This window comes from Pholcus phalangioides, unplaced genomic scaffold (assembly GCF_987345545.1).
Source record: "Pholcus phalangioides strain wild (caught in Gottingen) unplaced genomic scaffold, Ppha-v1.0 ptg000018l_1, whole genome shotgun sequence".
NCBI classification, from domain to species: domain Eukaryota; kingdom Metazoa; phylum Arthropoda; class Arachnida; order Araneae; family Pholcidae; genus Pholcus; species Pholcus phalangioides.
In genome coordinates this window covers 5,093,051-5,106,234 of record NW_028301611.1, presented here as the reverse complement: position 1 = coordinate 5,106,234, position 13,184 = coordinate 5,093,051, and the positions used below count along the sequence as shown (strand labels likewise).

The window sequence follows — 13,184 nt, the reverse complement described above, 5'->3', positions numbered from 1 at the left end:
ATTGGGGAAAAAGTTTAATTTGGAGATTCAACAGAAAAAATAATGGAAAAAAAAACCAATCGTCCTCTACCATTAAATTTACGCTTTTGGTACCCCCTGAGCTTTTGAGGATCAGAAAAAAATAATTAAAAATAAATAAATTGAATATATTTTTTTCTCTTTAAAATTTAAGGAACGGAAATTAGGAAAACGCCTGGAAAAATTTATTCTTTGGAAAACCGGGGAAATTCCGGATAAGTTTTAATGACTAATGCTTTTTCTTGTGTGTGTGTGAATTCCACCAAATGGATGTCAACGAGAACTAAGTTGGATGCTAATGTACAGGGTGTCGCATAAATTCGTAAATAGTTGAGCAATACATAAAAAAAATTGAAGGAATTGGTATATTTGAAAGAGTTATTCTCACGTAAGGGAATTTATATTTGGTACACCGGGGAGGGGGGGGGGGGTAGTTAAAATTTTTGTAGATAGAGGGCACTACACCAGTGGTTCTCCACGGAGCCCCAGGAGCTCCACGGTGACTCGAGGAAAGTAAAATAAATCCGCAAATTTGATGGATAAATAAAAAAAGAGGCTTACAAAGTGTTTTGCGATAAAAATTGTACTTAAAAAAAAAGCCATCGAGGCACACAAGGCTCCGCCATGTAAATTCTATAGTAAAAAAAAAAGGTTGAGAACCGCTGCACTAAACAAAAGCTAATCACTGGAAATATGCAAATTACAGCCGTATAAAATACAGGGAGTGTTGATTAATAGCCATTTTGAAGTAGTGCGATCAACAACCAATTTTTCTGAATTTTATTGTTACTGACGCTTATATAAGGTTTTCATTGTGATGTGTTAACATTGGTTGATAAAGAAGCACTATTGGTGGAGTTGTTTTACCTCAGCCACGAATTGCAGGCTTAAGCTTTACGAACGTTCCGTATACGGTAGAGACAAAAAAAAAAAAAGGTTCCGTTCCAGAATTTCGTGGTTTTCTTTCTTGCAGTGCCTTCTATCGTCAAAAATTTGGATTAATTTTTCCCCCGGGCCAACAAAAATCCCCCTTCATATGAGAATAACTTTGACAATCCGCATTCAAATTACCAATTCCTTCAATTTTTTATAAATTTTTAAACCATTTACGAATTCACCAGGTTAATGCAATTAACCAATTAATATGTATTAATTAATAATACATCATGCATTTATTAATTAATCAATTGTTTAATCAATTGTATAATCAATTGTATAATCAATTAACCAATTAATTAATACCAATTAATTGGTTAATTGCATTAACCTGGTGTGAGGATAATGCTGTCGAGCTTAATCACGCCAAGTGTCAGTTCATCTGGCTAACAAGAAGAACCAAATTTACTAGAGCACCAATCTACCTGGGCAGAGAAGCCATAAGACCTGTGAAGGAAGTGAAATATTTGGGATGTATTCTAAACCAATCATTATCCTTCGTTCCTCAAATAAATCACGTAAGAACTAAGGCTACTCAAACCATGGGAATGATGTCACGCATTACATTTCCAAGTGCAAGACTAACTCTTAAAAACAGTCATATTGTTTAAATCAATCATTAGACCTATCATGACCTACACCGCCCCAGTATGGGCTCATGTTTCAAAAACCAACATGCAGCGTCTGCAAAGTCAACAGAATAAAATACTGAGAACTCTTGTGCGTGCCCCAAAGTACATCAGAGGGGCTGACATTAGAAAAGACCTAAAGATTCCAACTATCCTCAGCTACATCCAACAAATCTCAGAGGATCACTTTGAAAGGATGAGGAACTCAGAATACGAGCATCTGAGAGAGCTGGTCGATTACAACCCCCGTCAAAGACTAAAATTTCTCAGGCCTCAAAACGTGCTGCACGTGCCATGGTCGGTGCGTTAGGGTACCGTACGAAGGTACGTACTGAACTACTGAGCTGTATAATCTTTGTCTATCTATCATAATATTTTTGTACTTTTAATTTGCTATCGAAATTATCGATCAACTCTATTGCATAGAGTGGCATTGTGGTTTGATGTACATGACTGATCTTGCACTGCACCAATTTGTATATTTTCACTTGTTTTAAAAAAATTGTTTTTTCGGGTTCGAAGACCGTCGTCCGTTTGAGTTGGTTCTCAACGTTTCCCCAACACTAGTGGTTGGCATCATCAGGAGAATTGATAAACTGGATCAAAAGTGATCAATAGTTTATCAATTCTCCTGATGATGCCAACCACTAGTGTTGGGGAAACGTTGAGAACCAACTCAAACGGACGACGGTCTTCGAACCCGAAAAAACAATTTTTATCAAATGATGGCCGCGAAAACCTTATCAACTATTTACACTTTAGTTATGACTTCTTTTGTATGTTACATTTATTTTTTTTATTATTTTCTCATTAGTGCATTATGTAGTATTTTGGTGAATTGTACATGGGTGATTTCATTTTCGTGTCCATTATAATATACATTTATCGCATAATATGTATGTGTGTGTGTGTAATTATATATATATATATATATTTATATATTTTTACTCTATTGATTTTACCGATCAACTCTATTGCATAGAGTAACATTTAGATGAAGTTTGGCTGATCTTTGTGCATTTTACTATTCTGATGGTAGCATTTATCGGACTGTATGGTTTTTTTTTCTATTAACTTACAGGCACTTCACATCTACACAAACACGCACAAACTTGTCTATAACCCCCTTCATAGCTAGCATGTGCAGTCTGTAAGTCGCCAGGCAGCCCCTTTGGGCTGGGCAGCGATGAGAAAAATTAAATTCTGTCTGTCTGTCGCATTAACCTATCACATCCTGCATATGAATCCTTGAACATTTCTTAACCTTTTTTGGTCTATGTGGGAGGGGGCACTTCCTTCAACCATATTTTCTTCTCCTCTGCCTCGACCATAATCAAGTGAGACATTTTCTATTTACTAATTTGATTTCCAAATCAATAGTGAAGCTAAAATTATAATGATCGTTAGATCTAGCTGTAAGGTCCGCGCACCGTGTGTCGTCAGTTTCCCTCCTGTGGAAGGTTGCATTGCATTCGGTTTCGCATCGCACATCATATTTTAACTCTTGTGCTTTATGTAAGGGTGCCTAACCCCCCCCTCCCCCCACAAGAGTATCCCAAGGGCCGTAAAGGGTTTATAGTGTTTCTTGGCTATAAAAGAACCAAAACAAGAAACGAGCATGAATGTTTTTTTCCCCTAAATTTCGGCACAAACTCGTACGAAATTTATGCGAATTTTTCTTAAAAATTCTAATGGGGGTTTTTTTTGGTCCACCCTGTACATAAAAATTTCTGAAAAAAATCTCAAGAATGTTTTTGAAGAGGCATTAACCTATCACATTTATGAAAGAATCCACTCACCTGGCCCCAACTAGTAGATGATCGCCATCTTTCTCTAGGAGCTTGAAATGATCGCTGTGTGTCTGGTTGCCTATGAATTTTTGGACCCTGTCGTCTTCTAAAAAATAATGAAAACGCATCGTTAGCGGACATTGAAACGACATCACATAATTACAATCTGTTATAACCACCAAAACCATAAAAAATGCAAAAATCAATCTCTGACATAACCACCCCCAACCAGAAAACTACAAATCCGAATGAGTCAGAACAAACATATAGTTACCGTATTTTAAAGTGTATAAGGAACTCCTTTTACGAAAATCAGGGATAAATAATGTTAGGTATGCGAAAATAATGTTATGTTTCTAATTACCTACTATCAGTGTTACATGTTGCTAATGTGTCTTTCCACCGAGATATAAAATTGGAATTTTAACCTGTTTTGGGGATCACCTCAGAAACAGAAAAAAAAAAGATTTAAGTACACAGGAAACAGAACACTGAAACCACATATTCTTCAACGAAGTAGCGAAAGTACAACAACTAAAAAATTTTAATCCGGCACACACAAAAACTAATTGGTGGAATTACTCGGTGAACTTGAAAATACAGCAACCGGTAATACTGAGCACAAGATTTACATCGGTGTGAAACATGAAAAAGAACAAATATATGATATATGGTAGCACACATTGTTTATTTTCACGCTATACACCGGTTTAAGATTTAAAACCAACAGAAAACTTTACTTATAGAAGTGGTTTTGTGTTTATTTGATAGGTGGTAACAGATACCTCGGTTCAACGTCTTTTTTCTCGTGTTTATGGAGCGTATTATTGATGCAAAGTAACTCCTGCCGCAATCTAAAAAAATAAATGCATATCGTCACGGGTGTCTGCCGTAAAATACCCCGCCCTCCCCTCATTATCTCCACGTTAAATTTTTTCATATTCGGCACACGAAAAAGTTATTAGTGGAAATAACTAGTATATACCGGAATTCTATGGCAAACATAAAACATACCAACCGGTATCGCGGCGCATAATATTTACATGGGTATGCAGCATGAAAATGAACATTACATGATATCATCCACGTATTGTTCAAATTCACGCTAAAATACCGGTTTAAAACTAACAGCAGTTTGTAGAAATATGTAGTCTTATATGTTTGTAAACCTGTAGAATTATAACCAATAGTTTTGTTTTTATTTGATAGGTGGCAGTAGGAGTCCCAACTCAACGATGTTTCGTGCTTGTACAATAGAATAATATAAATACGAAAGAAGTCAGACGGTTGGTTAGGAAATTTTCCATTCTTTTTTCTCGCCTATTTTTACAAATTCTTTCTCCCATTTATGCCGGGTCTGCGAAACTGTTCATTCGATTTCAAAGGTCCGAAAATAAGAAAATGTTAAACACTGGTCAAGAAATATCTACTTCACCAAACACCAACTTTGGCCATATCGTTATATTGCAATTTACTGCCGTTAATGAGATGGGTTGGAAATGAAAGCGCTGTCTAAGTCAAGAAATATCTGGCAACCCTTGGTATAAAATACGTTATATCCAATACGTTATTACCAATCTTCAGGAAATTTTATTTTGAAAAAAAAAAAGGTTCCATTTAAAATGTAAAAATGCTTTTTTTTTCGTGCTTTAGAAACGTTTGTATTGACAGAATATTAGTAATTTGGGTTCCGTCCAACACTCCCCTTTGAGGGGGGTTCAGGGCGAACCCTCTGGAACGTCTGGTTCCAGATAGAGATGGATATCAATCCCCCCCGAAAACCAAATGTAATGACACATATTATTTCAACACTTCTTGAACACTTCACAACATGAACAGCGATTTAAAAGCTAAATAGTGAAAATGACTTCAGTTAGCATCCTATATATACTGTATATGCTATTAATTTCTAAAAATGGGGTTCCCGAAACTAAAAAAAAACTTCCTCCATTACGGAAAAAAAACCAACTCTTTCCACCCTTCTTATTCACGAATAGGGCGTGTCCAACTACGAGTTCATTGTAAAGTTTTTCCTCCAGAAAACTCTCTTCCTTTTTTTTTTTTTAGACAAGAAAGACAAAACGGAAAGACGTTAGGAAAAGCAGACGAGAAAGAAAGAAAAAGACTTTTAAGATAGAATTCAAAAGGCTCATGAATATGTATCGGGACGAGCACAAATCGATAAAACTTCACCAAAAGGTTCTGGAGGAAGAGGATGATGTAGTACGAGCGCGTACTAAAAATGGAGGACGGACTGGAGGGGGGTGGGGGAATGAAAACGACGATTCAGAACCATCCATTGAAAGAAAACGGGGGAAAAAGAATACACGTACAGACAAAAAAAAACCAACTTGAATACAGGATGAAGGAAGTATGTATCCCCGACGGGAAATAAAAATGGCAAAGTTGTGTATAACATAAAAACTCAGAATTTTGCATTTCTTCCCCACTTTCCCTCGGATACTTTCAGTACACGAAGGAGACAGAGAGAGTAAGAATAATAAAAATACATGAGATGCTGATACATTCATACACGTACTGTCAGATAAATTCACACGCGAGAGGCTCCATAAAGCCCTCTAAACGAGTCGAGTTACGTACTCAGTTATGAGGTACGTCCTCACCATTGTGGAATTAGGAAGGGCGGTTCCGAAGTCAATGTAAAAACTTCGAGGGGAGGCGGGACAATATCACAATGAACCGCGTTCGTTTTCGAAAACATGACTGTAACCGACACCCAAAGGGTAACAGGACGCGATGTTCACCTGGAAAGCATGATCAGGACCGTCATGCGAAGTTGACTACTACTAAATAAACCGCACATATGTAGACCTAACTCGTACATATTCCTCTAAAGCAGCGGTTCTGAAAATTTTCCCACGCGCTGCGCCTCTTCTCCCTAATCAACGCCTATCCGAGGCTCCCCAGAGCAGTTTAACTAAGAATAAACAAATCTTTGTCGTTGTTGCAGCAGCCCCGCGTCGTCCCTGATAAAGGTTTGGCGGCGCACCGTTTGAGAACCCCAGCTCTGTGGAATTTGTAACGAATAGGTACATGTCTGAAGTCTGAATGCGCGTGTACATGTGAACCTAAACGTGTAGTTTTTCTCTCTAAGGAATGCTTGTTATGTGTTGTTTGTCAAGTTCCGACAACCCGAAGTAAGTTGATTGGACGCACTGTAGATTGGACGTACTGCAGGTGTTTCTCTGGAGAAAGTGATCGCATGTCAGGCGAAAGATGCAAATCACGCATTTTTTTACTCCAGGTGTTCGTTTGGTAAGCATGACCGGAACCCAAGGCCGAAACTGGAGTTGGGGGCCAACTACCCCGGGCGTAAAAATTTAGGAGGGGGGGGGGCAGTTATGACTGGAATCAACACCCAAAAGTGATAGGATGACCTGAAACATGACTGGACGGCCTTATACATTCAGAAAGTACAACCGAAAGTACGGAAAGCGACGGTTTGAGTAGTGCTAGTCAGGGCCGTCTTAAGAGCATCACAGGCCCCCGGGCCAAGTGATTTTTCTGAGGCCCTACCAGGCAAATTCTCGAAAAATTCAACTACTTCTCGTTTTTCTGAGGCGCCTCTCTTCTTGAGACGTCCGGGTGGGCCCATGCGTTAAGACGGCGCTGGTGCTAGTGAGTGAGCTACTATTTTGATGCACGGCTTCTTTCTACGGCACGAGGGTGGTACTCTTTTGATGGTGTATGAACAGCAAACCAGTGTTCAAAAATTTTTTACAGCTGTGGACCAGTGAAAATGGGAGATTTAATTTTTGAACCGGCTGAGAATGAATAACTGAAAAAAATATTTTGCGGACTGACAAGTGGTAAGGAACTGCACCGCGGGCAACCAAAGTGCTCGAACTGTCCCGCAGGTCTCTCAAGTAATCTGTTGAAATGTGCCATGCAAGATATAAGGGCTCTGGTACTGGGCCGCAGGCCACTTGAGTGATCTGTGAATGTGTTTCGGGTCACTTAAATCACCTGGAAATGGGCCGCTTAGTTCAATTTCTCGAAATTAGGTTTAACGTCGCGGGAAACATCAGCTGACTCCGAGGGTCCGGGTTGAGCATGTATGATCTAAGGCAGAGGTCTTCAACCTTTTTCTAGTCGCGAGCACTGCCCGTACTCATCATCAAAAGAGCACCCTTACAGCAAGTTTGACATATGCGAACGCATGAAATCGGGATCATTTCAATCCTTGAATGCAATGTGTACAAGGTGTTTAATTAGAACTGTTGATGAAGTGATCGCGAGAACGAAATCGGATACAAGCATCGAGCACTCTGGGTGCTTCAGGGGAGCACCGCGGGGCTCGTGAGCAACGGGTTGAAGATGCTTGCTCTAAGGACTAAACTAAGGCAGAAAACCTCCCCTGCTTTATATTTATTGGCTATACTGTAAACCCGAACATGATTCAATGGTGGTGGTCGTCACGATTGGTTCCGCGAATGCAAATGGATTTCAAATAAATATTTCAGACGTTTCTTGAATACGCAATAATGCCTTTTAGAGAAATTGCAGCTCACGATTAGGCACGGAAAGTAATGTATGTAAGAGTCGTCGATCATCATCTTCATAGCATACATGTCATGTTGGAGAGAAAGGGGGGGGGGAAATGAACCTACACCATGCTATCATCCACGTATACCGTGTATTTCCCGAAATTATTATTTCCGAAGTTAAACATTTCAAAAACACTGAAAATTGGGGGGGGGGGAAGAGGGGTTCTATTTGCCTGTTTCAGTTGAACCTTCAACGATCAGTCCTAGGGATGTTAAACTGGGCAAGGGCCGGAGAGGGGGTACGAACTTCTGGCAAGCATACATGGTGGTAATTTCAACCGGTTCGGATTCACTAACTACACCCCAAGTTATGAATGCAAATGATGAATGATGGTTGGAAAATGATGAGGTAAGAGCTCCAGGGGATGGTTTTAGGTCTGACGAAGAGAATCGCAGAAACAACTATATATGTTTACACCCCTCCTCTCTCTGAATAAATACTGGCCTGTACCGCAAGTTGATTCGATGCAAAGGGTGATCAGTAGGGATAGGATTTTTACTACCCAAAAACCGACAGAATATGCTTCATAAAAAAAATAAATTTATACCCTAAAAAAACTGAAAATGTACCTTTATAAATAGCCTGACCATATTTCCTCGAGAAAAATACGCGAAATGCGTCTGTGTTTAAGTTTTTGTTCTACATGTGCGAAAAATATTTAAATATTTTAATATGAACTGCTGGCAGACATTACACATGCTAATGTGTACATTGTATCTCAAAATTAAGTTTTTTGCTACAGATAAGGAACATTTTTTTTCGAACACCACTCATTGAAATATCTTGAAACTTTGTCTCTCTCTAAACACTATAGTGTTAAATACTTTACCAAGAGAAAAAATTTTATGGCACAAAATATGGGTAAATTGATTTTTGAAAAAGTTGCATGTTGTTGAAGTTAAAATTCGATAAAAAAAAAAACCAACAATGAAAATCCTAAAAGCTTATGTTAAAGTATGTAATACCATAGTGTTGAGAGAGATACAAAGTTGCACGACATTCGAATGAGTGATGTTCGAAAAAAATGTTCCTTATCTGACAAAAAAAACTTAGTTTTGAGAAAAACGCATTGTGTAGTGGAAAAACATTCGCCTGTGTAATGCCTGCCAGCAGTTTATATTAAATACTTAAAAAATATTTTTATTGCAGGTAGGAACACAGACGCTGAAAATTTCATACCATTTAAAAATTTAAAAAATGTGTTTTTTTAGAAAATTTGCGCGCACCTACCCCCTTAAAATTGCAGAGAATTAGTTGCCGCTGTTGTGCTCATAATCGGTTTAATTGTCACACTTGAAACATTCTAATGGCCGAAATTGCACGAAATTTCGACCATTGCGGAAAACACACACTTCAAATAATATGCTCACAATATATCAAACAAAAATAGTACGAGAATTCTCCGATATAGGTCACTTCACTGCCCAATTTTCTCCCCTGAATGACTTGAAAAGCCGTGGCACACCGGCTATAAAATAATTTCGTACAATTTTTTTTTTTTTTTTAATTTGAATAACGGCGAGGGCATTCGTTTGAAGTGTCACCGTGATCATCAGATTACCCCTTCCAGAGGCCTCCGAGAAGAAAAAGAAAATTTTAATCCCGATTACCCACCTGCATTAAAATCCTTTAAATACGATGCTCCGAAATGAAAAGTAGGCCTAGCCATGGTACATAATTCTATTACGCGAGATATACCAGAGAACTCATACAAGATTTTATCGAATTCCCACGAGGAAAATTTTAAACTCAATAAAGAACAAAAAAACTACGAAATTTAATTGGAACAGAAAATACACTCGACAAAAGAACAAGAACAAAAATTTTACAACCCCTTGAACGGAATTAAAAATTTATTAATTCAAGGAAAGACATCAACGAGGTTTTTCTTTTCTTTCTCCTCCCTCCATCATATCAAAAGAGAGAGACAGAATTTCCTCATTTCAAGACGTATCCTGCTTTTAAGTACCAGCAATTAATGCAGGAACACGGGGCCTGGAACCATGTCAAGTAACTCGGCAACGAGCAATTATAATAAGCCCGAACCCACGACGCACTTAATTACGATTTTTGTTTTTGCCCTTCTTTTTATTGTGACCCAATCTTATATGATTCCAACCTCTTTACTGCTATTGGTTTTTTTTTTTTCCAGACCAAAGGTAATGATTGGAGTAGACCGTACATGCTCAACCTGTGACCCTCGGGGTCACATCGGATATGCCAAGCGACCTCACACTTAATTCTTTAAGAGAACCGCGGCACATTTCCAGACCACTTGAGCGACCCGTGGCACATGTACGGATCATTTGCGTGAGCCGCGACACATCTACAAATCGAATTGGTGATCCAGAACAGTGACCCAGGTCACTTAAGTGGCTCAGACACATTGTTACCTCACTTAAGTGACCCGCGGCATGTTCTCAGGCCCCTTAAGTGTGCTGCGGCATATTCCGAGACTCCTTAAGTTACCCGCAACACATTCCCAGACCATAAGTTACCGAGATACTTTTACAAATCACTTATGTGCGTGTTACAAATCACACCCACGGCATATTACCAGGCCCCTTAAGTGACCCGTGGCACATTTACAGACCACTTAAGTGACCCGCAATACATTCCCGGACCATTTAAGTGAAACACAACACATTTTTAGACCATTTAAGTGACCCGCAATACATTCCCGGACCATTTAAGTGAAACACAACACATTTTTAGACCATTTAAGTGACCCATAACACATTCTCACACCCCTTAAAGTGTCTCGCATCACATTCTCAGATCACTTGAGTGACCCGCACTTTCAAAAGGTTGAGCAGAGAGAGCACACTTGAACTAGATTAGTGATTCCCAAAGTGGGCGTTAACGGCCGCTGGGGGGGGGGGGGATGGAATGTTCCAGGGGGGTGGTAGAAGCAGCGGGTATAACACAGGATCCTATGGGTTGGGGGCGATGGGACAGAAAAGGTTGGGAAACTGAACTAGACAATCTCCCTACTGATTGAAGACGCATCCTAAAAAGATGTGTGGACCTGGGACGAAATATGCCACCGGTAAGTCTTATTATTATTATTTTTTTTGACAATATTTCTTGGAACCAAATTTTATGTGATCAACCAATCACGTGACGGAAATTTATAACTCAATGCTACATTGTACCACAAAATCACGGCAAATACTATGTACAGTGTCCCATAAATTCGGAAGAACAAATGCAGAAGAAACATCGTATTAATCGATATTTCACTGTATTCAATTATTTTATGAGTGGGGGCACAACTCATCAAAATAATTAATTATTCTATAAATTATTGAGAAATTGATGTCTAGTGTAGGGAAAAAAACAATAGAATGTTAAAAAAGGACAAAAATTTCTACGTGTAAAAGTAATATTCAAAGATGACGCTACATCATGATACATGGATAGATGACGCTAAAAATCAAAACTAATTCATTCAAGCGCGCACAAAATCGAAACCTAAACTCAGTGGAAACAAAATTTGTCCACTGACCACAATAAAAGATAAAAATTATCTTAACCGATATTTGACTGCATCAAATTTCTCTATATCCGAGTTCAACTACAAAAAATTTTATCACAATAATAGCTTAGAACATAAATCTCTGGAAATTATTCCCATGATTCCACACGAAACTATTCCCATGATACTCATTAATTGACAAATTAGTGTTTTAATTCAACAGTAGGGGACGCTAGTAAAAACATTTTCTGGCAGGCGAATTAACTGTTAACCATAATCACTCTTTCAATTTCTTAACCAAATTGCACATAATTTTTACGTATGATTACTGGTTAATTAACATGTTTGAGAGAGAAGTTCCAAATCCCTCTCCCTCCCATAACCTACAATGAAGAAAATCAGACTGGGGGCAATCGACCTGTCGCGGAAACACATTCAAAATCATCTATCTGGAGGGCCATTAACAAAAAGAAAAATTCTTTGGAGGTTCTCAATACTAAAACCATCAAAGTACTAACGAATATGGCCTTTAAAATTCACCACTAAACATATAAAAATACCGAAATAGGAATTTAAGGAAAGAAAAATTAAAAAAAGGCATTTTTGCAAAAAAAAATTTGAAAATAGGCAAAAAAAAAAAAAAAAAAAAAAAAAATTATCGTATTCCGCCCGAACTTCCGGGCTCTAGTTATTAATTCGGAATTGGCAATTTGTCTGACAATTGGCAACATCTTTGCGAAAATTGGCGATGTCCGGTATTTATGAACTGAATTTCCCGTATTTTCCCTTATCAAATATAGTCACCTTGAGTATAGTAAAACTTGACGGCATCAAATGTTTACATGCAAAATTTCGCGAAATCTTCGATGTCGTTATAATCGAGTTTGACTGTATTTATTAAATTCACCGATTTCATTTAGTTTTCCTCGAGCCGCCGCGGAGACCTCTGGGAAGTGTACACGGGGAACTCTCAAAGGGAATCGATGCTATACGGCATCAAATTCGACAACGGCCGCATATTTCACAACGACGCTCCAAAAAACATGTTTCTCAACAACATGTCAAGGTGAAAGATAACTTACTTAATGTTATAGATATTAGAGACTCATTCAAAGCAACTCCCAACAGAGACTAGAGACTTTATCATTCAAAAAAAAAAAATCTCGGGGAAAAATATCTCAGATACTAATCTCCGGAAGAGTAGAGAACGTCACGCGTGCTCCACATAGAGATGTCCTGGAGCAACGACGTCGACACACACACACACAGCAAATAGAGACGTAAGAAAACAGGAAAAGCCGGACGAAAATTATAATAATAAAACGGGAGGAGGCGAGTCCCGTTACCAAGACAACAACTCTCACTCGGCTCCAAAATGTTTTTTTGTTCCCGGTTCTCTACATTGCACCATCGAAGGAATGATTGCCGCTAGACCGCCATGTTGACACAGTGGTGCTGCTGCTCCTTCTAGCGCTCGAGTGTGTGTGTGAAACTCTAGCCGCCTTCGCAAAACACAGCAGGAGGAGAGATGTTTGTGCATAGGAAAAAGAGCCCAAAGCATAGTGTAGAGATAGATAGATTTTGACGCCGTTGCCAACGGAGATAGCACGCCACGGAGCGCTAATTTAATATGTAGAGCAGCTAAGGCTGTTACTCGCTCTTTACGCACACACCGACGCCACCGCCCAACGCTCTGCAACGAGCTGCTACTACGCTCGGCCATTCCTCTGTGTGTGGGGATATATTTTTACGGTTGTTTGTTAT

At 38.8% G+C, this 13,184-nt stretch overlaps 1 protein-coding gene across 5 annotated transcripts in view; it reads right to left on the bottom strand.

Moving 5' to 3' along the window:
• LOC149071604 (semaphorin-1A-like) overlaps nucleotides 1-13,184 on the bottom strand; it is a 293,307-nt gene that overhangs the window by 63,082 nt on the left and 217,041 nt on the right. For all 5 annotated transcript variants that reach the window (XM_089247954.1, XM_089247953.1, XM_089247957.1 and 2 more), the window contains one exon: nucleotides 3,383-3,479. In XM_089247954.1, the coding sequence (XP_089104080.1) occupies nucleotides 3,383-3,479 (97 nt within the window). The remainder of the gene's footprint in view (nucleotides 1-3,382; nucleotides 3,480-13,184) is intronic.